Source organism: Raphanus sativus, unplaced genomic scaffold (assembly GCF_000801105.2).
Source record: "Raphanus sativus cultivar WK10039 unplaced genomic scaffold, ASM80110v3 Scaffold0059, whole genome shotgun sequence".
NCBI lineage: Eukaryota > Viridiplantae > Streptophyta > Magnoliopsida > Brassicales > Brassicaceae > Raphanus > Raphanus sativus.
This window is the reverse complement of record NW_026615382.1, coordinates 54,069-80,670: the sequence shown is the minus strand read 5'-3', so window position 1 is coordinate 80,670 and position 26,602 is coordinate 54,069. Positions and strand designations below refer to the sequence as shown.

Sequence of the window (26,602 nt, the reverse complement as noted above, 5' to 3'; positions counted from 1 at the left end):
CAGTTATCGAGGATGCACATGGTGAATCTGAAAGGATCTTCTGTACATGGGAAAGGGAGCTTTACAGATAACTTTGGAAAGTTTCAGTGTGAAGATCGAAAGATAATACTTTGGTTTCTTCACAGTCAGTTAACCAATAAAGGGACCCATCTACGTACAGAGGAGCATGGCGAACAATTATTCGATAAGGAGAAGCAGGGTGAACGTACCTCCAAGTGTTCATGCTAAAGTCGAAAACTTCACAAGTAGTAACGTTGTCTAGGCCAAATTCAGATGAATTATATAAAAAACTGGCTTGTATGTACCCCTTAGTTTGTCTTTACCGAATCCAAGCTTATGATATGAGCTATACGATGTTTTTGCATCCCTGACGATGCAGAGCTGTTGAATTCTGGCAAGAGGTAAACTTTGATGCCACCTAGTGGCGGGATTCACCACCACGACACAGACACTCGGGACGTACTTGGTGTAGAAGCATATTAGACCGTCACATGTATTTTGGCAGACCGACGTGCATGAAGTAGGGAAACAGACCGTATAAGCTATTGATGATCCAAACATAAATCTTCGAGCATCTGTAGGCAGGCACCCATCATTATGTGCATAGTGAACGAAAAGTATATCCGGATCTCGTGATCGCCTACGATGGCCCAACTGTCTTTCCTGGAAACGTTGGGTCTGGATTGTCAATTTCCACGTCTTTGATACAGACCTTAATCTCAGTAGGACTTGACCGGAAGTCTCTCTAGTATGAGCTCTACAACATCGTGCGGTAGCAATTCTACACTCGAGCGACATCTTTCCAGCATTGTATCTCGTGTCAGATTGATCAAGACAGTCATACAAATGTTTTTGAAAAGGTAAACTTTCAATATTCTATATATACGAGCTGAGCACCCTGTCCAAGCTAGGTTTTTGAAAAATAGAAATTTCTAATTTTCTACAAGGAAAAAGGGAAAACTCCATGACTCTTCCTTTCCTTGTTTCGGCTAATTAACTTTATACAATATAATTACTAGATTTTCTTGGTAATTAACTTTATACAATATAATTCCTTTGCTTTCCTTGGTAATTAACTTTATACAATATAATTCCTTTCCTTTCCTTGGTAAGATATTATCTCTGAGTCTTATTTGAGCAAGTCTGAGTTATTAGAAGCGCTGAGCGTGTTCTCAGACTAGAGCTAGGGAAGCTGAAACATGGCTAAAGAAGCTTGCGCGGAGAAAGAGGACTTGGTGAATCTCTTGTTCAAGAGAAAGCGTCAGAGCTTTTCGGGTATAAGCAGTTGATGCAACTGCTTCAGCTTGAAGCGCTATACCTCCAAATCAAGAACAAGAAGATTGAGAAAAGCAAGGAGCAGCCACCTTGGAGCAATTCGCAAGCAAGAGAAGAGGGGAGAAAGAGAAGAAGCAAAAGAGGTAAACCGAATGGTCTGTTTGGTTTAGCATTGGGGATGAGTCTAGTTGGTGCTGGTTTGCTCCTGGGATGGACTGTTGGATGGATGCAGATTCTATCTTTCTAGTTCAAAGTGAAGAGAAGAAGAGAGACCTGGAAAGTTTTTTTTTTTAAATATCACTCTTCTTGAAATGAGTTTTAAGATTTACTTTGTAATGCTGCAGCAGCTTATGGATTTGGTTAAATGAGAGAATTGTAAATTGTTGCAAGGAATTTTTTGTTAATATTGTGTGTTTTCTAGTTTGAGATTATCTTAAAGAAATCAAATGTTAAGATCTTTCATGTAAAAGCATCTGCATATGTTCAATTCTTAGCAGCTATAAAATCTTTTCTTCCATGTACCAAAAAAAGAGAGTTTAATGTCACATTTGTTTCATTTGTAGAGACTTGTTCTTAGCTAACATTTCATTTGTGATTTGTTATAAGATTAGGAACTAATTCCTCAACTTCGTTTAAAGCAAAACATCAGTTTCTCTTGTTCAAAAAGTTTGTTTGAACATGTTCTGTTAGCAGAAGTGTCATTTACATCTTCTCATCTTGTTTGTTTTGTAAGGACTCTTTCTGCCAGATGTAGTGAGGCCTCTCTTAGATTCTCTTGAGGCTTCCAAACAAGTTAAAGCCCCTCCACTTACCCATGTATGTGTACAGTATATATCTCTCTGAAATTTTCTTTTTAGCAGCTTCTTAGTTGGATGGTTAAATTGTGTTTGTTGTGTGTTGTAACATAACATTATTTCCATGTTTTGTGATTTGTTTGGTTTATGTATGTCTCTCTCGAAATGTATATTCTTTCCTTCATGGACGATCACGTTTTGTTGGTTTCAAAAGCAAGGATTGGGCATAAGATCGACTTGTTAGTTAACCCATTGTTTATTGCTTGATTATGCATTAGCCAAAACAATATTTCCGTCAGGTATTTACTTAGGTCCATTTGCTTTTTTTTGCAGGTTATTGCTGGTGTCACTGGAAAGAAACAGAGCTAATCCAAACCAATGATTTTTCCCATGCTTTCTTACATTCAGATTCCTTTTCTTGTCTTTTTTGTCTTTTAACTCTTTCTAGTCACTGATGAAATAAACTAGACTCAGTGTTTTTTTTTGTTCTGAAACTTATATAAAGGCATATGTCAGTAAGTACATACTCTTTGTTCATCCCCTTTTTTATCACATGTATTCATTTATTAATGGCAAATCAAAAAGCTTGAAACTTCTGTTGCCACATGATACATACAGCACAAAGATATTAATTTTACATTGTGATTGAAATCGCTAGTCTTACATACACTCTTATTAGTAGCTCTTTTACATCAACCTGATCCTCAATAGGTAGACAAAAAGATTAATTGGCCGTAAGCCCATTACTTTGTCATATTTGCCCCTTGGTGTTGGGCTTTTAGTTGTAAGTTTTTGTCGGGCCTTGAGCTTGTATCTTCTGGGTTTCGACCTTATATTTATTGGCTTCGGGCCCTTAATATAATTCTAATTTGGGAGAAAAAAAGCTCATACACAACATGTTCTAAAACACGTTAATGAAAACAATGAAATAGAAAACATTTACATTTGTATGCAGTTTGGTTAATTTTAGTTTCCAGATTATTAATTGTTACGGTACATTAATCTTATTTTAGTTAAATTTCTTTTGGTTCTTTCTAACTTATTTAAAGTAAATTATTTAATATGATAGGTTATAAAACTCAAGTATAATTCTGCTAGAATTGTTGTCAAAAAAAAATCTGCTAGAATTTTAATACTTATTCATTTATAACACTATTAATCTATAATAATATATTCAAATAGCATAAATAAAAATTTCTGACAAATATTTTTTTTTATAGACAGCTCAATAAATGCTAAAATAACTTACAAAACATAATTAGTAAAACACTAAAATTATAGACAATTTCATTATAAATTGAAAATCTAATACAAACAAAAACAAACATATATTATAAAATATCATTTGTTGTTACATAATATATACTAACACATTATTGAAACTATTTAACTATTACTTTAAAATATAATTTATTACAATTTTATCATATTACATTATTGATTTAACCTGGGGATGGGTGTATTAATCTATTATCGGAAGAATTAGTTATTCTAATAATATTAAAATCTGATACTCATAGAAATAAAAAAAATATAAGTCATTCTTACCTTATATTTCGTTCAACTATATCAAATTGAAATAGAAATCATATAGACAAATATAAATCATTCTGTTTTCCTTAATTTTTTTTGTCAAACAATATTTTCCTTAATTTTCTAATTTAATAATTTTTTGTTTTGTAGCAAAAAATACTAGTGTTATTTTCAACTCAAATCAATAAAATTTAATAAAAGTTACAATATCACATTAAAATAAAAACAGATTATATTTATTATTTCAATATGAAATAAATTTTCGAATGTTTATAAAAATTTAAATATATTTTAATATAAAATAGTTTTATTATAAACTCACCTACGGGCGGGTCCATCCCTAGTCTAAGTTAAAAACTCGATAACTCTATACAAGAAAAGTTCTTTTTTTTTTTTTTTTTTAAAAAAAGAAAAGTTCTTTCTCGTGCCTATCTCACTATATTGTTATTGATTTTTACCATCAAAAAATATGATGTTATGAACCACACCATCAAAAAAGTATAGGTTGTAGGAGCATATTCCTTTGGTTATTACAGGTTTATGGCCGCTTGATAAGGCTACGACAACTTCATATCAATTATAAAGTGCGATAGCAACAATGATAATCTTGAAAATGATTAGGTAGCTTAATCTTTTTTTGAAGTTGTTCAAACGTCATATTAGAGTTATTCAATTGTAACTTTATATAGGGTTGTGATACAAAATTATGTGTTGAGCTGATATTCAGAACCTTTTTGAAGCATAGGTGTGCTCTTAAAATTATTATTTTAGATCGAGAAACAAACATATCTTCACTCCTTAGAAACGTAACAATGAAAAATAAATCTGAGAGAGAGCAAATACATAAATACAGTTTCCAAATGCGTCACTGAGACGTCAAAGAGTGAAGATGTATTAGATAAGTAAGATGAAGAAGCACTGTTATAAACTAAAGAGAATGTGGAGAGTGATTTGTGAGGAATGTTGTGTGTATTTCTCATTAGCCAACACCACAATATATAGTGGTTTGATACAAGGGTTTACAAATGCTTTACAAGGAATAAAATCTACACATTGATTACATTGACTACATTGATGTCATACATGAAGACTTGGTCAAGGTGATGATTCCAAGGTTGACTGAGTCTTCTGATCTCGGTCCGGTTTGTAGATGAACCGATGTAGACCGGATGTAAACCTCCTTGCACTTCCTCTTGTATATGTTGGACTTGTCTAGTACTTGGTTAAGTACTTGGTTATGGTCCATCCACACAATGGATATTATAACACTCCCCCTTGGATGCCATAACCATATGAGTTCATAATATGCTTAATGTTGCCTCATTAAAACCTTACTAGGAAAACCCATTGGGATAAAACCATAGTTAAGGAAAAAGAGTACAACACATACTACTCCCCCTCATTTGAACATCACTTGCTGAATAGATGTTCATGGATTCTTACTTGAACAATCTTGTATTGTTCGGACATATCATGTCTCTTAGAATCCTGATGGTACTTTAGAAAATGTACCACTTTGATATCGACCACTTTAGTACTTTAGATAAAATGTACTATTTTATACTCTGGTCGTTTGATTATGGTCCTTGACCAAATCACTTTTATATGCCTTTCCATAATATTGGCTGGCTAGTACTTTAGATCCTTTATATAATATGGATCATCATTATATCAAGTATGAGCTACTTAGCTCTTTAGGACTTATGGACATGCCTTAGCTTTATGAGTATAATATTATTTGCCATAGGCAATTTATACATAGGTCATGTCTGTTAGATCATGATCCTTATATCCATAGTTTATCTATGATTGATCTAAGACATTTTGCAGTCTTAGTGTGCCGGCAATTCGTACACATATATATATGGACGATTGGACTGATCTAGGCCGGACACGGTCATGACATAGAATTGATCTAATTGATCCTCAAATTTATGTCTAATGACATCCATGATCTACAGCTTTATCATGGACCAAATCTTATAATATGGTCGGACCCGTTTGGTCGCATATGGACGCATAATGCGGTCCTACACCTTTTTGTTCAAAGATGAACTTTGATCTTATAGCTTATCTTTATGATAGCTTATTCATTCATACCACAGCTTGGTTGGTTCATGCTGAGAATTTTGACCAACCATAAGTATTACCAAATTTGGCTAATTTGTGGTGATGGTCTATAACCTTTCCAAGGTTTGATGAATAACCATTTAACCTTATCTTAGGCTGGTTAGTATAACACAAGGTTTTTAAAATTCCTCTATGGACTGATTTGAATTGTTCTTATAGAACCTTTTTCATTTGCTTACATGTAGCAATTTAATTCAGTCCATGGACAGCTTTAGGAAAATGCTGTTCATGAGAACTTCTTTTCTCATCTTATGATTCTGAGCTCAGTATATTTTGGTAAACCTTTTAGGTACCAATATTATTATCATCCAGTGAGTCATATATAACATACTACATCTTTTGAATTTCTTCCAGACATTATATGTAGTGACATATGTAGTATTATCCACCACTTTGGATTATATAGACCTCCCTTGGTCTGTCTCACGATTTATCCTTCTTTCAGGATTTATCTATTCACTGGGCATCATATGGCGTTTACATATTCATGGCCAATTCAATACGCCTTTATCTGTCACTTTTAGAAACCCCACGTTTCTTTCTTTCTTTATTCATTATTATGAGTACTCTTGCGTGGGTTCATGATCCTCGATTCATTATTCATGTGCTACATATTCGCGCTTTTTCTATGAATGTATTGTGTCGACACATTTATATATATGGTTTCCTTCCATTTCCAGACATCAAATAATTAATTGAGATCTCATCATAGTCAATGGGTATGCCCTCGGTACCAAGAGGCTCAGCGTCCCGAACCACATTAGTAGGCACCTCAGCCATAGCCATCCCGGGCTTGTCTGGAAAATATATGACCTCGGTTTCTTTTGCACCTTTCTTTAATTTCCGAGGTTCCTTTTGGAACATATATTTGGTCTTATATTAGACTCTGTAGCAACTTGGTTGTGTCTTTAAGACATCAAAACCGTGTGGTGCTAAGCTGGGATGACATAGTCATTCTTTCTCGGGTCAATGTGTCTGGCATTTTATTTTGCTATCATTGTAGCATATGGACGTCTATAAATCTTTCTCTAGTCCGAGGATCTTTGCCAAGACAATGATGGTTGATACCATTCTTTACCAGCTTACTACTTCTCCTTTCAAATGTTGGATATTGGGATTCATAAACTCTATGTAATCCTTGTTCCTTGGCCTATGATTAAATCACCCATTTTGGCTCAAGGTTTCTTTTAAACTTATGGAGAAAGTATATTCATAATATATATCCAACATATATATTCCCAATCCTCCTTATGAGATTCTATGATCTTTAGATGGCACATATATTTGTGGTGGATTCATTCATAATATCTTAATATGATATATGTCTGGACTCATGACCCGTATTAGTCTGAGGTGGGAATATTTATTATCACTTATATGGCCTGATATAATATCTATGGCCTGATGCAAGTTAATCTTTTATAACTCATGATGTCCCCAAGCATATGGACTTTTAGATTTTGAACCTTATAGGTAATGGTCATAATATCATAAATTCAACCAATATGTAATATGGTTGTGGACCATGTTTCACGGATTTTAGTATGGTCATGTATCATGGGATTTTACCTCTCCCCCTCATGAACATACTCTAATTCGTAGTGCTTGGGACAATAAATTCCCTTGTGCATAGATATAAATTGCACAAACGTGAGATCTTATGGGATAGCTTTTGTGCCCTTTTAAATCTCTGCATCATAATTCAGATGGCTAAGTATGGAAATGCCATCTAAGTGATAATTTTCGTGGGTCAATCAAACATGATTATGATTGCCCTGGCTATTTGCCTATTATCATATTGATCGTTAGATCAATAGAGAATGTAGTCTCGACCACTTAGGCGATTTTAATTTAGGTACTCTTATTCTCTTTTGCCCATTGTTGGAAACCATATTTTCTTCTTAATTCAATGGGTCTTACAGGGTGAATATAATGCCTTTTAGGCAATGCCTTGGTCGGACTTCTTTTCCTTTCTTTCAAGGAATGTCCAGTTGAGTTCAAGAGTAAAGCCTGGATAGCCGAGCATGTCGTGCCATATGTTAAAGGCTTCTCTGAACTCTTTGGAAAGTGATTTGGGGTATTAACCCACAATCATATTTATCTTGGCTCAAAGAAGGCCTATAGATATAGTAGGCATAGTCTCTAGGACTTTCCTTTGGCCTTGGGCATTTTCATAAATCATAAGGAATTCTTTCTTTCCTTTGCCCATAGTTTCAATATGTAGACTATTCATATGAATGTCTTTGAAACTTTGATAAATTCCACTTTGATTTATGTGGAATGTAATGCATCAGAGATTTTTAGATGTGTGCCTTTAAGCATCATGAGGTTGGACTAGCCATGACCTTGAATAAAATATCTTTTGTCTCTTAATGTAATGTGGCTTGGTCCACTATAGAGAACAAAGACAAAGTAAAAATGGTGTCGAAATCTAATTGGCCTCTTTAAGGCAATATGAAGTCTCGTGTTCAAGCTGATCATCATTCTCATGGTCGAAATTATTCGCACCATCTAGATGGACCCAATGGGTCATAGGGTTTTATCCCTTTATGCTCTCCTGGTAGAGTTCAATAAGGTGTTTGGGAGTTCTACATCGGTTGGCCCAATGATTATTCATCCCACACTGATGGCAAGCAGATTTGGTCGAGGCCTGGGTTTTTAAAATCGGACTTATTCCCACGGACTTATACCCACGGCTAGGTTGATAACCTTGGCCTCGGCCTCGACTAATGCTGTGGGTGATATCCACGTACACCCTTGCCATCTTCCATGGCCTTTCACATGGCCATGGTTTGACTCTTTCATTTGGCTCTGTGGCCGTATGTGCCTTAGGCAATGCCTTAAAATCCAGGAGGCCTCATCTCACTATTCCTCATGAGTAACTCATTGTTTTGCTTAGCAAGCAACAAACAAGAGATTAAATTTGCATATGTGGAGGAACCCATTTCTCGGTATTATTGCTGAAGCAAAGCATTGCTTGTGGAATGTAGAGAATTTCTTCTCTAACATGTCAGCATATGTGATAGTCTCTCCACACAGTTTCAACTTTGAGACTATCATGAATAGAGCCGAGTTATACTCATCCACAGACTTATAGTCTTGGGTCTTTAGGTCCCTCAAATCATATAGGGCCTTTGGTAATAGCACCGTACTATGGTGATCATATCTGGATTTCAGTTCTATCCAAAGGTCCAGAGGATTCTCAATAGTGAGATATTGATCATTGAGACTTTCAGTAAGGTGATGGCGTATGATTAAGAAAATCGCCTTGTATCTATCTCAAAAGTGAGAAATTTAGATACAATCACCAAGATTTAGATTTCAAGATGATTTTCAAGCATCAAGAATTTATGCAAGCAATAGAAGCCTTAATTTATATGATTTAATTTATATGATTTAATAAGGCTTCCCCCAAATCATATAATATAATTGCTTTAAGAAATTCTAGTATGACAATGATCAATTGATCACTGCATCTAGTGATCCTTTTAATTATAATTCATATTTGGATTGATTATATATGTATATAATTTCATATAGGGTTTCCAAGCCCTTTAGAATTTTGAATAAGGATCAATCAAGCAATATGGATGAAAATCAATCACAATGGTCGAATGATAAATGCATGGATCAAGAACTAATCGGATGTTCTGTCCTAAGCATTGGACCAAAATAATATAAATGTGATTCTTAATGCATGAGGATACTTGATTTTCAAAGATCATAAAATGAAACTAAAACCGAAGGATATTTGGTTTTCAAAGATCATAAAATAATAACCGATTCCTTCCCCCCTTTACCGGGTAAACCAAGACAAGAAAATTTATAATTTTCAGGAAATGACTAAACCAAATTCAATTAGATTTTCAATCAATTGGTTTCAAAGCTGGTTATATTTTAATAAAGACAATCATGCTTAGTTCTTAATAAAACTATATGACAAGAAGATGCATGGAAATGATCAGTTCATGATATGTGAATGATCTAACAATTTACTTATCCATGTTTGATCGGTTTAAACAGGTTTATAATTTCAATCAAAGCAAACATGCTAAGTTTAAATGAAAAACCGATTTGGTCTAATTATATGCAAGCAGTGAGAATCATTTAGATGCAAGCAATATGAACCAATTTAATTTATATGAACTATTATCAGGATTGTCAATGATATGCAAACATAAAATCAGTCTTAGCAATATGACAATTATGCATGGTCAGATTTTAAACAATATGACAATTGCATTCAAAGTTGGTTCAAGATGATTCAAGATGAACAGATGCAATCAAGTATGCAACAAGATTACTATATAATTTAATCATCAATTTCAAGCATGGTAAAAGATCAAGATTAACTATCAACTTATATGATCAATATTCAATATGATATGAAATCTATTCAAGGTTGGTTCAATTATCAACCTATATGATCAAATGATTTCATGCATATTTATTCTATCTTATGACATATCAATTTAAAAACAAGACTATATGCTATAAAACTTTTATAAACATTTTCAGTCAAAGATATGCAATTAATAAAATCAAGCAAGCATTTATAAAATCGATTTTCAGTTTATAAAATCTGATTTTGCATTTAGAAAAGTTTTAAAACTCTTGACAGATACAAAATAAATATTATTGGTCAAGGATATGCAATGAATGATTTTAATTTCGATTTTATTTTGGGTTGACTGAATTTGGGAGATCTGGCCGAAAGTGGCACAGAAAAGGATTCATGGATTTTTGTTTTGGCCAGATTATACATTCATGTTTATCACATCTGGTAAATTGGCCAAAGCATCCATAGGTTTAAGCTAACTCAAATAGTTTATGGTTCATAAGTTTTTATAAACAAGATTCATATAGATCTTTAGGTATTTTAATCTGTTTTTGAGATACTTAGAACCTTTAGAGAATTATAACTTTTATGGATTCAAAATAATTCAGAATCAAGTTTCTTATGGATCAATGGATCATAGAAACAAGATTAATATTATGGATTCATATAGATCCTTAGATTTCTTTTCAGATATAATGGTGTTCTTAGATTTTATGGATAGATTAGTTTACCATTTTACACCACAAGAATCTGAATGGACCACCATGAGAAAGAGCTGATCCACAGATGAGCTGGTTGATAGAGAGGTGGAGGAGCTGGCCGGAAAACCATCAGTCGGCGGTGCGGAGTGTTTATGCGATTGACGACGCGTCAGAGATCGGATCGACAAGCCGTCTTCGGCAACGGATTCTTCTCGTCTTGGGCTTCAGATTGATAGGTGGATCGTCGTCTGGCTCCACAAGGTTTGAGAGATACGGCGGTTTAAAGTTGCGCCTGAATATAGGATTTTCTGGCCGGAAAAGATGGCCGGAAAAGAGAGCTCAGGTGGAGAGAGACTTCTCAGGTGGAGAGCACATTCGTGCTGATAACGTGTTATAAACTAAAGAGAATGTGGAGAGTGATTTGTGAGGAATGTTGTGTGTATTTCTCATTAGCCAACACCACAATATATAGTGGTTTGATACAAGGGTTTACAAATGCTTTACAAGGAATAAAATCTACACATTGATTACATTGACTACATTGATGTCATACATGAAGACTTGGTCAAGGTGATGATTCCAAGGTTGACTGAGTCTTCTGATCTCGGTCCGGTTTGTAGATGAACCGATGTAGACCGGATGTAAACCTCCTTGCACTTCCTCTTGTATATGTTGGACTTGTATAGTACTTGGTTAAGTACTTGGTTATGGTCCATCCACACAATGGATATTATAACAAGCACCTCAATGTTTGATATTACAAAATGGCCATGAAATAAATTAATTGGTCCGCTACCACAATATTTAAAAAAAATCTAATAAGCACTGAGAAGTGCAAGGTTTTACTTGACCTCTGGCTCTGAGTCATAAATAAAACTACTAAAATACTGCAATTAGCATAATAGTCTAACTACTCTTCTTTCACCTGCGCCTTTTCGTTTGTCATGAAAATTGACAAAAGTGCTGTTAGTTCTGATCATATGCACATACAAACAAAGGCTGCAATGAACCTCAAACACACCTGCCATGTGAAGAGCCGATCAACAGGGCAGTGGTACCTGTGTACCCTTTTTGTTCACCCTCGACGTTCCCCATGATCCTTGAATCAGTTGTCGTGAATATGGAAGCCACTCCTTTCTTCAGTGATAAAGCTTTACTGCCAATCTTTTCCTCTGTACCACCATTACCAAGTGCCTGAGAATTTTCTAGTATGTAGCAATCGGATTCTTCGTCTAGCTCCTCTTTACCCTCAGCTTCAAAGCTTTTTAAATCACCACTTTGCTGTCTTCTTGTATTAGTTTGATCCTCATGAGAACCATCATTAACTCCCTAGTTAGATTCTCTTTGGTTATCAACTACACCAACAGGAAGGAAATCGACCTCTTTATCTGTCAGTTTTCCCAATCCCAATCTCTTCTTTCTCCTCCAAGGACCCACTAAGCAACTTCAGATTCGATTCTGTATCATTATCTACATCCATCGATTCCAAGCAGCTATCAACTTGGTAACAATGAGATTCAACATCAGCAGATGCCCAATTTTGATCAGCTTTACCCTCCGCAGGTTTACTTTCCTCAACATCTCCAGGCAGACTCCTCAACAGCAGTTCACCTGAAGTAAGTTTAGTCAGTCCATGAGAGTGAACATAACATGAGCATATTAACAAATCAGATGCCAAATGCAATTAATACCGCTGTCCTTAGCCAATGACTTCTCCAGCATGTCAACACCAGGGAACACCACCAAGTTAATATTCTTAATTGTTTTTCTGGCTGATTCACGAACAGGCGCGCGAAGCCGAAGCCTTTAGTCCATGTATCCATCAGTTCTGGCACTGCTGGTATGACTAATTTGTCTAGCCAAGCGCCTGATAACAAAGCACATGTAAATGTGGATCTTCAGAGAATTGTGAACAAAAGAGTCTACTCTGATTACATAGAATCAAGTGAATATAAACAAGTAAAATTGACAGACAGCTAGCAAAAGCTCAACATATAGCATGCAACAATTGAGAGGCAATTAACAAGAACTTATAAACCGACAAACTGAATAATTGAAAGAAAGAAGTTAGGATATGACAATGTGTGGGAGAACCTACAGATTCAATGCCGTTCATTAGTCGACGACACATCCCTTGACGCCTGTACATGTAGCGGGTTCCTATAAACGGCATTTCTGCCAGTTGATTGCCGTGGATCCTGAGTAAAAGCAAAAACATTTTATTCACTTGCATGCATGCGCACTCACGGAAAGGAAAAGCTCATTCATAATTTGTTATACTATCAATTTAATGAGAAACAAGCAACAGAGATTCCAGTAAATATCATTAAAAGATCATCTGTATGCTAATAAAATGTATTGCATTCTATCCAATGTTAAGAACTCCCTAAATCTACAATGAAGTATTAATCAACAACGTTCATGATACAACAGACTCACCTGATAGATGCCACAGCGATGATTTCATCACCCCTCTCCAAAACAGCAGTAAGAAAATTGCTGTAGTTTAGCCGATGGAAGTTCGACCTACAAAACAATAGGAGAAACATTCAAAACATAATCTAGTAGCATATGGACAGTTACTAGTCAGTTAGATCTCAAAAATAAAGAACCAAAACAGAAAGCATGCATGCAAGGACAGGTTTTGCGAATGAGCTTTACCCAAATTTGTAGACGATATTTTCAAGCAGGTTGACACCACTCCTGCGACCAACTAAAGGTGAAAAGCACTCATCCATAACAGAAAAAGCAACAGCCAGTTTGGCATTATATGCAATCTTCTCAGATATGTCATTATCACGAGGGATCTCAAAGCAGCGGAGGAATGTCCAAGAGAAGCCCTCGGGCAATGAATGTTTAACTCCAATTAGTATCTGAAGTCTGTCGAATAACTAAGAGAAAATAACAAACAAATGGAATACTCAGTGTCCATTGTACTACTATATTCATATAATTGTAAAATAAAAAGCTATTTACGTTGATCACCAAGATTAGAGCTATTGACTTTCATTACGCCACAAGAAAATAATACTAGTAAAGATAAAGGAAGGCTACCTCTTGACAATACTTTCCACAAAATGGATGAGTACTACTTTCAACAGGTACCGTGCCATCTTGCTTGATGCATGCTTGGTGATCTGCAAAAGTGTGGAATGTATTGTTTTGAGCTCAAACCCCATATTAAGAATTTAACAGAAGCAAATAAACAAATATACTTGATGGATAGATACGCCTTTTAAGGTGTAATTCATACATTTTTCTTCACATAGGTAGCACCTCAACAAGGGAGAAAGAGTTGTAGTGCCATGATTAGCTGCCTCAACTTTCTCGCAGAATTTTGCATGAGCAGTAGCAACAAAACCAAGAACCAGATGGGAATTTCTGCAGTTTATAGAAGAAACGTAATCAATTCGCTGCAATAACACATAGCTAATTCAAAATCTTAAATGGCCAATCATCATATCTTCTTTTTTACCGCATTGTTCCCATTATTCAATCAAAGGAATCATTCAGACTATAAATGTGATAAGCCTATGCATCATTACGCGAGGAGGAAGAAGACTCAAGAAGTTGAGGCGGAGGCGCGAGAAGAGAATGACGTGGCAGATTTAAATGAAGATTGAAAGGATTGGAAAGACTCTATCTCGTTTAGAGGGTTTGCCGTTATGTCTGTTATGTTTGTTAAATACTCTGTTGTGTAGTTCGTTAAGTCTAGCTATGTATTTTGGATTGAGTCGCAGTGACTTGAGGAGATTATCGTCTGGGTTAAGCCAGCGATATCTCGATTGATTCTTGATACAAAGTGTATTCATCGTTATCATCGTTCTCGTTGAATCAATAAGAAGGAGTGATTGAGTTTACAGAGAATCGAAAGTTCAAACTCTATCAATTGGTGCGGTGAGCGACTCGCGATGGCTCTGGTTAGCGAATCGGATGGACGAATCGAGCATTTGGAGAGGTCTGCTATGGAGGCGGAGAAGACGGTGAAGGTGATATACGAAGGATGGAGGAAGCTGACGGAAGCTAACGGTCAATCGGAGGAACGCTTCGGTGCAGTAGAGTCGCGACTGAGCTCCGTCGAGTTTCAGTTATAGAAGATCGCAGCGGCGATCGATCGTATCGAGTCTCACACAGTTCCAGCAAAGCCTAACGGCAAAGATATCACAGGATCATCGGAACTCCGTAGTGACACTCAGGTACCGATATCACCATCTGAATAGGAGAATCTCTCATTAGGTTATCAGAGGAGTAATGAGATGTTCCATAGTAGAGAAAGTTTGTTGAAGAAGATTGAATTGCCTGAGTTTGATGGATTGTTGCCATATGGTTGGATCCGTAATGTCGAACGATACTTCAGAGCGGCTCAGTATAATGAACAGCAAAAGCTTGAGTTAGTGGCTCTGAGTTTAACAGGAGAAGTCCTGAACTGGTATCTGTGGGAATCAGAAGAGGAAAGATTTGAGAGTTGGTTTCAGTTCAAGCAGAGGATGCTCGAAAGATTCGCAGAGTCAATTGATGATGAACCGAGAAACAGACTCTGTGCTTTGAGACAGACTGGAACCGTTCGTGAGTACGTCAAGGAGTTTGAAGAATTGATTACTCAAGTAAAAAGAATTGATGAGCCTAACTTGATCAGCAAATTCTATAATGTTCTTAAGCAAGAGATGAAAGAAGTAATCAAGCTTAAAGAACCTAAAGGGCTACGCAACCATATAGCTGCTGTAGTCAAAATGGAAAGCAGTACCTTCTGTCAAGTGATGGGTGAACGTGCGAAACCTAGACAGAACGAGTACCATGCTCAGCCTGCTAGACAATACCGACAACAACAAAAGATTCTGCCACCAGTTGCAGAAGATAAGTCTAAGCAGCCAGAAGTGCACAAGAACTTACCAGGAGACCACGATTACATTTGACTCCAGCTGAATTAGCTGAGTTGAAGAGGCTAAAGCTGTGTTTCCAATGTAAGACGAGTTGGTTCCGCGGTCATGTGTGTGCCAATCCAGAACTCCAAATCTTGGTTATTGTTGATGATTTGGAGGTTGAAGTTGTACAAGACACCTATGAAGAAGAGGGCATTGAGGAAGTAAATCAGTTGCAAGGAGATCAAACAACACAGATGATGGAGATATCACTCCATGCTTATTTGGGTATTGATTTTCCTACAACTACCAAACTAAGAGGAACTCTTGCAGACAACAAATTGGTTGTCTTGATAGACAGTGGAGCCACACATAACTTTGTGACTCCAGAGTTCGTTGCACGCACTGGAATCCAAATCTCTGCTGATTTTGGACTGCGTGTACTACTTGGCAACGAGCACTACAGTAAATATGAGTATTAATAGCATCAGACTATAGCGTTTTTGATGTTTCTGCTATTGTATATCAATACTGACTTTTTTAATAGCGTTTATAAATTGAAAACGCTATGTTTGGTATCGCGGAAAAATAATTTTTTTAGCCGCGTTAATTTGGTATGTATAAGCTCCAATAATTAGAAAAAAAAGGATGGTGTTAAAAAAAAAAAAAAAAAAATGGCTCAAACAAATTAAATATTTCTCAGATTCTCTCTCTCTCTCTCACACACACAGACGAACTCATCGTCTCCATCTCTCCTCCATCTCTCACGAGATCATGGCTTCCACCGGACAACACTCCGATCTTAGTCACTCACGGCCAGCTGAGTTAAATCTCCTGGGTATCTCAGTTGTAATCTCTCTATCTCTCTCTTTGCCATTGTCTCTGTTTCCTTTCCGTAGTCGGCTCCATAAATCCCTCTCTGATTCGAGCAAGAACCCTAAGTCGTGATTTGATTTATGATTCATATTTGCTTCAGGGATAGTATTAAACAGAAACCTACTTCATCACCTCTCCCGTCCTCTATAGTCGTCTCCTTTTCTTCTTCATCTCAGGCACTTTCTCTGCTCGCCTCAAATCCGGGAGCCATGGCGGAAAGGTTCTCTCTTTCCCCAATCCTATTGAGAGATTCACTTTTATAATTATCTTTAGTTATCTGATATTTTTTTCAGCTCACTTATCAAAACTAATTTGATCTTTGTCGGAGTGTTGTAGAAAACGGGTTCTGTTCTTAGTAGTGTGTGCGTGTGTGACGTTGAGAAGACAAAGTTTGCAGTTTGATATATTGTGTCTCTTTGTTACATCTGAAATCCTTGGTTGGAACATTTTTCTGTTCTTAGTTAGTAGTGTGTGTGTTGTGCTATGTTGAGAAGACAAAGTTTGCAGTTGGTCCATTGTGTCTTTTCATTGCATCTGAAACTGGTTATGTTCTTAGTTAGTTGTGTGTGTGATGTGTTATGCTGAGAATGTTTCATATCGATACATTGTTTGGCTTTGTTCTTACATTCTGTATTATTGTAGAATCACACTGTATGGTGGCTTTTGTGAGATTTGGTTCAACATGGCTTCTTTGCCTTTGATTGTTCTACTTGGTGTTTCCCTTTTTGCAGGGAACAAAAGTTAAAGAGAAAACAAGCTTTACAAGTCTCACTCTAGGTTCTGGCTCTTGGCAACATGTTGTTACTCACTGTGATGCCAAACGAAGAATAACGATTTAAAAGAGATGACCCGTTGACTACTATTATTGCACATACAGATCCTGGCGAGGTTGGTCTTAATTTCCCTTGATTATCACCTCTATGCTCTATGTTACAATTTTATGTCTTTACTTGGCTATAATTATGTTTTTTACTCTGTTTCTTGTCTGTTTTATTGGCAGCATGTTAGTCTGGAAGCAGAAGACCACAAAGACATGCTTCACTTCGTTCTTATGCTTTGATTCGAGAGGGAGAGAGTTTTTATTTTTTATTTTCTAAATGTTGAGACTTGTTAGTGTTTTGTACATTAATGATAAATTGAGGCCAAAAATAAATTGGAGCTAAAACTCAAAATATTATTGGAGCCAATTTTTGGAGCCAAATATTATGGAGGGAAATAAAATTGGAACCGATTGTAATCTCTAAAACTATAAATTTCATATTTTATTGCAATATATATTATAATTTTTAATCAATTCTATTTATAAATTTAGGGATATATAATTTTAACAAAATGACTTGCTAGACTTATTTTTAACCCCTAATCTCCAAATATATTCTAACCCCTAAACCCTAAATATAATCCTAAAATCTAAATTTTGAACTTTTAATTTTATAAAAATAAAGTTTAATTTAAATATGCTAATGCAACCTGAATCCATCTAATGCCCTAAATCTAATACCCTAAACCATAAAATTCAAACTTAAATGATATTCTAAAATACTAAATAAAATCTCTAATTATTTTTTTTTCAGATTTTAAAGCCAAAATTTAAATTTAAACTTTAAAACTATTTTTTTTTCAAAACTCCTTTCAAAATCTTAAATGTAAACCTTAGATCCTCCATACAATTCTATACCCTAATTCCTAACTTCAAACATAAACCATTCATCTACCAAAATATAAATTTCTAATATAAATTTTAAAAATATAACAAACTTCAAATCTAAACCTTAGTCACAAAATTTTATATAAAACTCTAACTCTTATACTTTCAAAACTCTCAACCCCTAAATCATAATGAATTAAATTTTTAATCTTACCCTATACCACAAACTTAGACTTTGCATACAAAATAATAAACTTAATCTTTACAAACATAGAATAGAGGCAATAAATTTAAACCCAAGTATATTTTAAAACTCAAGTTATACAAACTCTAAACCCTAACCCTAAACTCTAAATGTATACCATAACACAAAATCATATACTCTAAATGATATTACATATACTCTAAACTCATACTTTTTAACTCTAAATTTTAAATACAAAATAAATGTAACATAATCAGAATCTAATTTAATTTTGTATAAATAAATTTAGTTAAACAATAAATTTTAAAACAATTATTAAATAGTTTTGGACTGGTTAATTTTTGACCATTTGATTGTCTTTAATCCAATGGCTAGAAATAAATCTCAGTCAATCCTCTCACTTTCTCCTTATTGGTCAATCTATCAAAAATCAGGATTGCAATTTGTGGCCATTGATTATTTTTGATCCTATGGCTAAGATCAATCTTCACCATCTATCCTTTCAACCCCCTCTCTCTCTCTCTCTCACGATTCAGTCTTCTCCATCTTTTTTTTTGTTCAACCACAGTCTTCTCCATCTATCCTTTGAATTGTTAAACCTAAAATCACAAAGTCTTCAGCCTCTTACGATTCAACCTGTCTGGATACAAACCTGTCTCTCTATCTCTATCTCTCTCACTCGGCCATGACGAAAGCTTCGTTGACAACGTTTGACTCGAGTCAGATTCGAGCCACAAACAGAGATGGCAAGTGACAAACAGATATGGCGAGTGACAAACAGAGATGGCGGAGCAGCGCCGGTGGCAAGGTGGAAGAGGCTTCGATGGTTCAGTTCACCGGAGACGAATAAAGGGGGAAGTCTCAGCCTTTCTTTGCCATGTATATCTCTGTTCATGCTCTCTCTCTCTCTCTCTCTCTCTCTCTCTGATTTTGTTTTGATTTTGGTACACGAAATGGGTTGCGAGCAGAGTTGGTTTGATTGTTTTGTCTCTGAAGTTTAATATCATTTATAAGATTGATTAGGATGTGTTTTTTGATTTGGCAAAAGATTTCAACTTTGATTAAGAAAAGCTATCTGAGTTTCTTGCTTAATTTGCTCCTAGCTTTCATTGCAATCTGATGCGTATGGTCTTCTTTTGTTTTGATATTTTCTGCAGGTAATCTGAACAGGCTGCCAAGTCCCAAGCCGAGGAAGCTCAAGCCATGGAAGAAAGCTAGTCGGAGATGGCAGAGATCACAGAGAAAGCTAGCGGCGGTTGTGGTGTAGGTGAAGCCGAATAAGAAGAAAGAGACGTAGAGCTGTAGAAATTTTATTAGGTTTTGTTATTTTTTGGTTATATTTTTTTTGGTTTATTTAGGGTTGGTTAATTAGGTTTTGGTTCTTTTTTGGTTTGATGTATAAACTGATTTTATTGTAAAGAAATTTTAATTAATGAATAAATTTTAAATTTGAAATTTAAATTAGTTCTCTATTTAACTATATTTGTGATTTAATTTTTAATTATTGTTTTAATCATTTAAATAATTTTGTTTTATAATATGATTAATTGATTTTATTATAAAAATTCAGATTAAATATTATGTTTTTAAATAAAATAATTCATTATAATAAATATTAACAATTGCAGATACAAAAGCGCTATTCTTGTACATTTAATTATAGCACAACAGAAAACCGCTATTAAAAGGGTCGGATCTTTTATAACGGGCGATGTCAGAGCGTCCAAAGAAACGCTATTAAACAGAAATTATAGCGGTTTCCGTCCGCTATTACTACTCACATTTCCTGTAGTGGAGGTGTCGATACCAGCAGGAGGAGTCTGTAAAGACGTTAAGTTGGAGATGCAGGGACTCGTTTTTAAAATCGATTGCATTGCTCTTGATCTGGGCAAAGTAGACTTGGTGCTGGGAGTACAATGGTTAAGGTCGTTGGGGAAGTGTGAGATAGACTGGTTTACACAAGAATGGTCATTCATTCATGAAGGGAAGAGAGTGATGTTGACCGGAGAGACAGACCTTCATCAAGTGACAGGAACTCTTAAAACAATAACTCGTGATGACGGTCAATGGGAGGTTCCTACTGATTCTTGGTGCAGTAACTTGCAACACGAGAAAGCGCCTGCTGATGTATCTTCTCCGGAGGTTTTACAGGTCTTAACCGAGTTTGAGCACATATTTGCCAAACCTCAAGGCTTACCACCGATAAGAGGAAGAGAACATGCTATCACTTTAAAAGCAGGAACTAATGTTATCAATGTCAGACCTTACCGATATTCTCAAGCTCACAAAGAGGCAATGTCAGAGATGGTTGCAGAGATGCTGAACAAAGGTCTGATACGAGCTAGCAGAAGCCCTTTCTCCAGTCCCGTGTTATTGGTTAAGAAGCAAGACAAATCTTGGCGATTTTGCGTTGACTACAGAGCCTTAAACCAAGCAACCGTGGCTGACAAGTTTCCTATACCAATGATTGATCAACTCTTGGATCAATTACATGGAGCAACGATATTTTCCAAGATGGATTTAACGGCGGGGTTTCATCAGATAAGAATGGAAGAGAAGAACATTCCGAAAACAGCATTTCGAACTCATGATGGACATTACGAGTTTTTAGTCATGCCTTTCGGCTTGACTAATGCTCCATCCACATTTCAGTCACTGATGAATGATCTGTTCAGACCTTATCTTAACAAATTCGTTCTTGTTTTCTTCGACGACGTGTTGATCTATAGCAAGAGTGTTGAGGAGCATGTTGCACACTTGAGGCTGGTTATGCAAATCTTTGAGAAGCATCAACTATTCGCAAACAAGAAGAAGTGCCTCTTCGCTCAACGTCAAGTCGAATACCTCGGTCATATCATCTCAGCCGAAGGAGTGGCTACTAATACAGTTAAGACCGAGGCAATGAGAAATTGGCCTACTCCCAAGACAATCAAACAACTACGAGGATTCTTGGGGTTAACTGGCTACTACCGGAGATTCGTCAAAGCTTACGGTTCTCTTGCGCGTCCTTTAAATGAGCTTCTGAAGATCGACAAATTCAACTGGTCTAAAGAGGCTCAACTGGCTTTTGATACGTTGAAACAAGCCATGATCTCAACTCCAGTGCTGGCATTACCGAACTTCAACCGTGAGTTTGTGGTAGAATGCGATGCTTCAGGGTTCGGGTTGGGAGCAGTATTGATGCAAGACGGTCGACCTGTGGCTTATTTCAGTTATAGTTTGACTCCTCGTGAACAGCTGAAACCAATATACGAGAAGGAGCTGATGGCAGTGGTGTTGGCGGTCCGTAAATGGAAGCACTATCTGCTGGGGAGACGTTTTGTAGTGCACACAGATCAGAAGAGCCTGAAGTTTCTACTTGAGCAAAAAGAGGTTAACATGGAATATCAGAAGTGGTTAAGCAAATTGCTTGGTTACGAGTTTGACATCCTCTACAAAACTGGGATTCAGAACAGAGCAGCTGAAGGGTTATCTCGAATTGAACAAGCTTCCTTGCAGTCAGCAGAATGTATCTTGTATGCAGTGACAGTGTCGGCTTCTTTGCAGTTACAAGACTTATATTCTGAGATACGCAATTCACATGAGATACAGAGACAGATACAGAGGGTTCAAGAAGGGGACAGCGAGATGCGAGATTATACAGTGAAGGAGGAGAAATTATGGTTCAAATCTCGTCTAGTGATACCAAAAGACTCCACTTTCATTGAGACAATTCTTAAAGAATGTCATGATGGATTACAAGGAGGACATTCTGGAGTTCTTAAAACGCTAAAAAGAGTTCAGAGATGGTTTCATTGGACAGGCATGTTAACGACAATCCAACAGTATGTATCTGCGTGTCATGTTTGTCAGACACACAAGTACTCGACACTGTGTCCAGCGGGGTTGCTACATCCCCTACCGATTCCAGTGGCTATATGGGAAGATTTGTCAATGGACTTCGTGGAGGGTTTACCTACTTCAAATGGTTACAATGTTATCTTTGTGGTAGTGGATCGTTTGAGCAAATACTCACACTTCATTGGACTCAAACATCCATTTACTGCAGTCGACGTAGCCAAGAAGTTCATCACTGAGATAGTTCGCTTACATGGATTTCCAAAATCCATTGTCTCAGACCGAGACAAAAAATTTCTCAGTACCTTCTGGAAGGAGCTTTTCTGTCTAGCTGAAACTACTCTGAAGTTCAGTACGGTCTTCCATCCCCAAACGGATGGACAAACAGAGGTCTTAAACAGATGCCTTGAGACATACCTCTGTTGCTTCGCGTCATCTCATCCTCGAACATGGTCTCGTTTCTTATGTTGGGCAGAGTTGTGGTATAATACCTCATATCACACTTCTCTCAAGACGTCTCCATTTCGAGTTGTCTATGGACGCGAGCCTCCATCGTTGCTACGATATGAGTTGGGTTCGACAAACAATGCTGATTTGGAAAGGTTGTTACTGGAAAGAGATGCCCTGCTTGTCGATGTTAAGCAACATCTGGTTCATGCTCAACAGCTGATAAAGAACAACGCCGACAAGCACAGACGTGATGTAGAGTTTCAGGTGGGTGATCGAGTGTACTTGAAGCTCCAACCGTACTGTCAACAGTCTGTGGCTCGTCGGGTTTGCAAGAAGCTTTCTGCAAAGTACTTCGGTCCGTATGAGGTTCTGGAACGCATTGGCAAAGCGGCTTATCGTTTGGCTTTACCTCCAGAGGCGAAGATACACGCCGTCTTTCACGTCTTGCAGTTAAAAGCAGTGTTGGGAGTTCATCATCAGGTTCTTCCTCTACCGTCGGGTCTAGACGATCTTGTGATTCTTCCGGAGGAGGTGTTGGAAACGCGTTACAACGATAAAGGGAGCTTGGAGTTACTGGTTAAGTGGAAATCTCTTCCACCATCAGAGAACGCTTGGGTGTTATGTGGGGACTTTCGCTCTCAGTTTCCAGACTTTGCGCTTGAGGACAAGCTGAGTTTCGAAACGGGGGTATTGATAAGCCTATGCATCGTTACGTGAGGAGGAAGAAGACTCAAGAAGTTGAGGCGGAGGCGCGAGAAGAGAATGACGTGGCAGATTTAAATGAAGATTGAAAGGATTGGAAAGACTCTATCTCGTTTAGAGGGTTTGCCGTTATGTCTGTTACGTTTGTTAAATACTTTGTTGTGTAGTTCGTGAAGTCTAGCTTTGTATTTTCGATTGAGTCGCAGTGACTTGAGGAGATTATCGTCTGGGTTAAGCCAGCGATATCTCGATTGATTCTTGATACAAAGTGTATTCATTGTTATCGTCGTTCTCGTTGAATCAATAAGAAGGAGTGATTGAGTTTACAGAGAATCGAAAGTTCAAACTCTATCAAAATGATTCTGGAACAAAAGACAAATTCGTTGATTAAAAGAAACTTTCTTTAGAATAAATATTTGGAAACTTACTTTAATGCCCAGGCAGCTCTGATGGAAAGTTGACGGGCAACCATCACAGCAGTTAAGATCTCCCGCGTCCCCGCATATAGCACATGTATCATCATTTTGATCTCCACTACCAAAATCCACATCATGGAACCCTTTAAGCACTGTTTCGCTTTGCTTATTCCAGAATGAACTTCAAAATCGAGAACCGAGAATACTTCATCACAGCAGTTGCATCGAATATACCTTCTTTTGTGATTATTCCTTCTTCAGTGTTTTCGCAGTGAACTTTCCCGTTAAGTGGCACAATGGCTGAATCAATCATCCATCCCAGCATGGTGCGTTTCCCTTCAAACAAAATGTACCCATTCTCGTTGGAATCTGCATCCGACAAAGAACTGCGAGCTGACAAAGCACCGCAGCTTTCTATTATGTTTTTCTTCCCTCTTTATTTTCCGGACTGAAACCAAACTTCTTTCTAAGCTGTGTGACCCTTTTCGTTTCTTCTGCGCTTTTTCTCTTTCGAGACCATATCTTCATTAGTATATGTGTCCTTGCGGTTCTTTGACCTTTGGCTTACCTGTATCGCTCCGTTTCTTCTGAGCTTTTCTCCTTAAAAGGTCAAGGTCCTCTTCTGGCAGTAACCCAAGAACAGAGTCTGCTTGATCTAGAATTTACTTTATAGACTTCATAAGCTTTGGTCACTGACCAGTGGGGATTCACATAAACAGCAGCGTTGTGCTACGTCTTCCCGCCGTTACGGGGCCTGTATTCAACTGTCCAACCAGCAGCTAGAAGTAACTCAAACTAAGCTTGCTTTTTCTTGGATTCTAATAAAGATCGTCTTCCTATCATTATTTTGCTTTTGTTCTCCAATCCTCATTTCGCCATCACTTGAGGGTTTGTTGTCCCGTGACATTGAGGAACTCTCACAAGGCTTCATTGCTTTACAATCAGTCTCCCCAGGTTTCTTCTTCGTCTTTGGTGTTGGAGGTCTTCCACGCTTCCTTCCCCTCCTGCAATCGCCTCCGTCAAAGTCATGTCTCTTAGCCCTGCCTCCACAGTTACGCTTTGGTCTCCTCCTGGAATCATCTCAATAGAGTTACTCTGTTCCAACGTTAACAGGGTGCTCCCATGCTCACAGTCTGACATTCTCAGCCGGTAACTTTCCCCGCTTACGTTTGACTTTTAGCTCTTCATTATGTGGCCCATTTTCATCGTATGATCTACCCACCCGAATCTCAACCTGACTGACTCCTAGAATCTTATTAGGTTCCGCCCATTGCTCATTCCCTAGATCTTGCTTCTCCTTAACGCAAATAACTTTGTCCTCGTTACCATCAGACTGACTGCTAATCTGCAGCTTCCGAGGCCGTCCTCTTTTCCATGAGTCTCCTTAGGCACCAGGAAATTCCACAAGCTCACGTAGTAGCTTCTTCTTAACAGAAAAGCCATCACTACTTTTGCCTCCCTTTCTTTCCTTTTTCCACAGCCACACCATTGTTTGTCAATCTCTTTTCTGTAATCATTTGCCACAGACAGAGAAGAGCATTCCCTGCTTTCACCTCATCAACAAAACAATCACCCATGTTGTCAACCTCACTTGCTTAGATCTATCTCCCTTCTCTTCCACAGAGAAATCATCATGTTTGTCACTGTTTTCTTTTCTGTATCAATCGGCTTAACCACATTTACCGTGTTCTTGTTCTTCATCTCGGTTACACCATCCTCCAGACCAGGTTCGCTGGATAGAGTTGCACAACACCCATTTAACTGAAAGCCCTCCTCTTCTTCAACGCTCCAGCATACTGTGTTTCCCAGAGATTAACTGTTAAGATTGTATTTAATATATTGAACTCAATGTACAATAGGAGATTATATACAAAGGTAGTCTTGGAGACTAAGTTTAGATATTAACTAACATTCCTAAAACAGAGGAATCAGTATATACGATAGTTAATGAGAGATCTATATAGTATCTCTCTAATATTAACAGAACCTAATTGCCAAAAATCCGGTGAGAGAATCACAAATTGTCAAAATCAAAATTCTAACTGATGAAAAAAATTAAAGCGTAGGTAATACGAAGAAGAAAATCAAAACTCTAAATCAGAAGAAAAGAAACGGAACACCGAACACATGATGATGGCCTTACCTGGAAAATTTGAAAGCCTGGCCGGATCGGACGGAGAAACGAATGGATAGAACGGGAAAATCGAGAGAGAGAGATGCCGAGATATCAACGAGTCCGATTCAGAGATTCGCATTGTGGATTCGGTAGAGGGGAAAACGAAGAAACACAACAGTGAAACAAGAAGGTGGAACAAACAAGGGTTTAGTTTTGGATGTGAAAAGTGGTGGAGACAAAGACGAAAAAGAAACAGGTTTTAATCTATTTTTCGGGGGCTTTACTCTAAAAGCACATGCGCATATCGAGAAACAATGAATTTTTTTTCCGGGTAATGACGATCTGTGACGGTAAAGTGATCATTTACTATATTATTATCATATCGTAGTCCTTTCCCTCCACTTTTGCTTAGGATTTTCTTCCTTTTTTTTTCATAAATTGAAAATCTGAGAGACCAATGTATTTTCTTTGCATCTGGTTGTATCCTTAGGATTAGATTTGACAAAAAAAAAATTGATGTAAAAGAGTGTTATTGTGATGAGTCTTGTAAGGGAGCTTTTTCTCCTCCTCGAAGGTGAGAAGAACCCTCTGACTGAAAGGACGGTCACCGAGAACATCGGATGCACCTGAAGCAGTCTTCTTTTCCCCATCTTTTGTTCGGTAGATGTTGCCATACCTAGCATACCAATTTACAGTGGATATGCAAAGGCATGACGAGCCT

General features: G+C 37.1%; 1 protein-coding gene, 2 long non-coding RNA genes and 1 pseudogene across 4 annotated transcripts; 2 read left to right on the top strand and 2 right to left on the bottom strand.

Moving 5' to 3' along the window:
* Positions 1–5: 5 nt before the first annotated feature.
* LOC108855550 (F-box protein At1g11270-like) lies at positions 6–809 on the bottom strand (annotated as a pseudogene).
* A 10,703-nt stretch (positions 810–11,512) lies between these two features.
* LOC130494591 (increased DNA methylation 1-like) lies at positions 11,513–26,299 on the bottom strand. 2 transcript variants are annotated; one of them, XM_056995838.1, is made up of 10 exons: positions 25,909–26,299; positions 24,000–25,581; positions 23,778–23,883; positions 14,026–14,153; positions 13,827–13,909; positions 13,434–13,663; positions 13,212–13,298; positions 12,871–12,970; positions 12,464–12,639; positions 11,513–12,383 (listed from the first exon to the last, which is right to left on the bottom strand). In XM_056995838.1, exons 2-9 carry the CDS (start codon positions 24,088–24,090, stop codon positions 12,628–12,630), a joined length of 837 nt encoding a protein of 278 aa, XP_056851818.1. In that variant the 5' UTR covers positions 24,091–25,581; positions 25,909–26,299; the 3' UTR covers positions 11,513–12,383; positions 12,464–12,627. The 2 variants fall into 2 exon arrangements, with proteins under 2 accessions (XP_056851818.1, XP_056851817.1); XM_056995837.1 differs by having other exon boundaries at positions 24,000–25,561; positions 25,909–26,298.
* LOC130500917 (uncharacterized) lies at positions 16,315–17,738 on the top strand. The gene is made up of 4 exons (XR_008939414.1): positions 16,315–16,480; positions 16,608–16,727; positions 17,239–17,395; positions 17,508–17,738. It is a non-coding gene; the product is annotated as an uncharacterized LOC130500917 (long non-coding RNA).
* Positions 18,822–19,821, top strand: LOC130500916 (uncharacterized). Its single transcript, XR_008939413.1, has 2 exons — positions 18,822–19,239; positions 19,518–19,821. It is a non-coding gene; the product is annotated as an uncharacterized LOC130500916 (long non-coding RNA).
* Positions 26,300–26,602: the final 303 nt, after the last annotated feature.

Excerpts from the sequence above, each read along its gene's own strand:
- LOC130494591 (XM_056995838.1), bottom strand. The coding sequence starts at position 24,090 with ATGCTGGGATGGATGATTGATTCAGCCATTGTGCCACTTAACGGGAAA. Across the intron at positions 13,299-13,433 it reads AATATCGTCTACAAATTTGG|GTCGAACTTCCATCGGCTAA; the intron begins GTAAAGCTCATT and ends ATTGTTTTGTAG. Across the intron at positions 12,971-13,211 it reads ATCGCTGTGGCATCTATCAG|GATCCACGGCAATCAACTGG; the intron begins GTGAGTCTGTTG and ends GCTTTTACTCAG.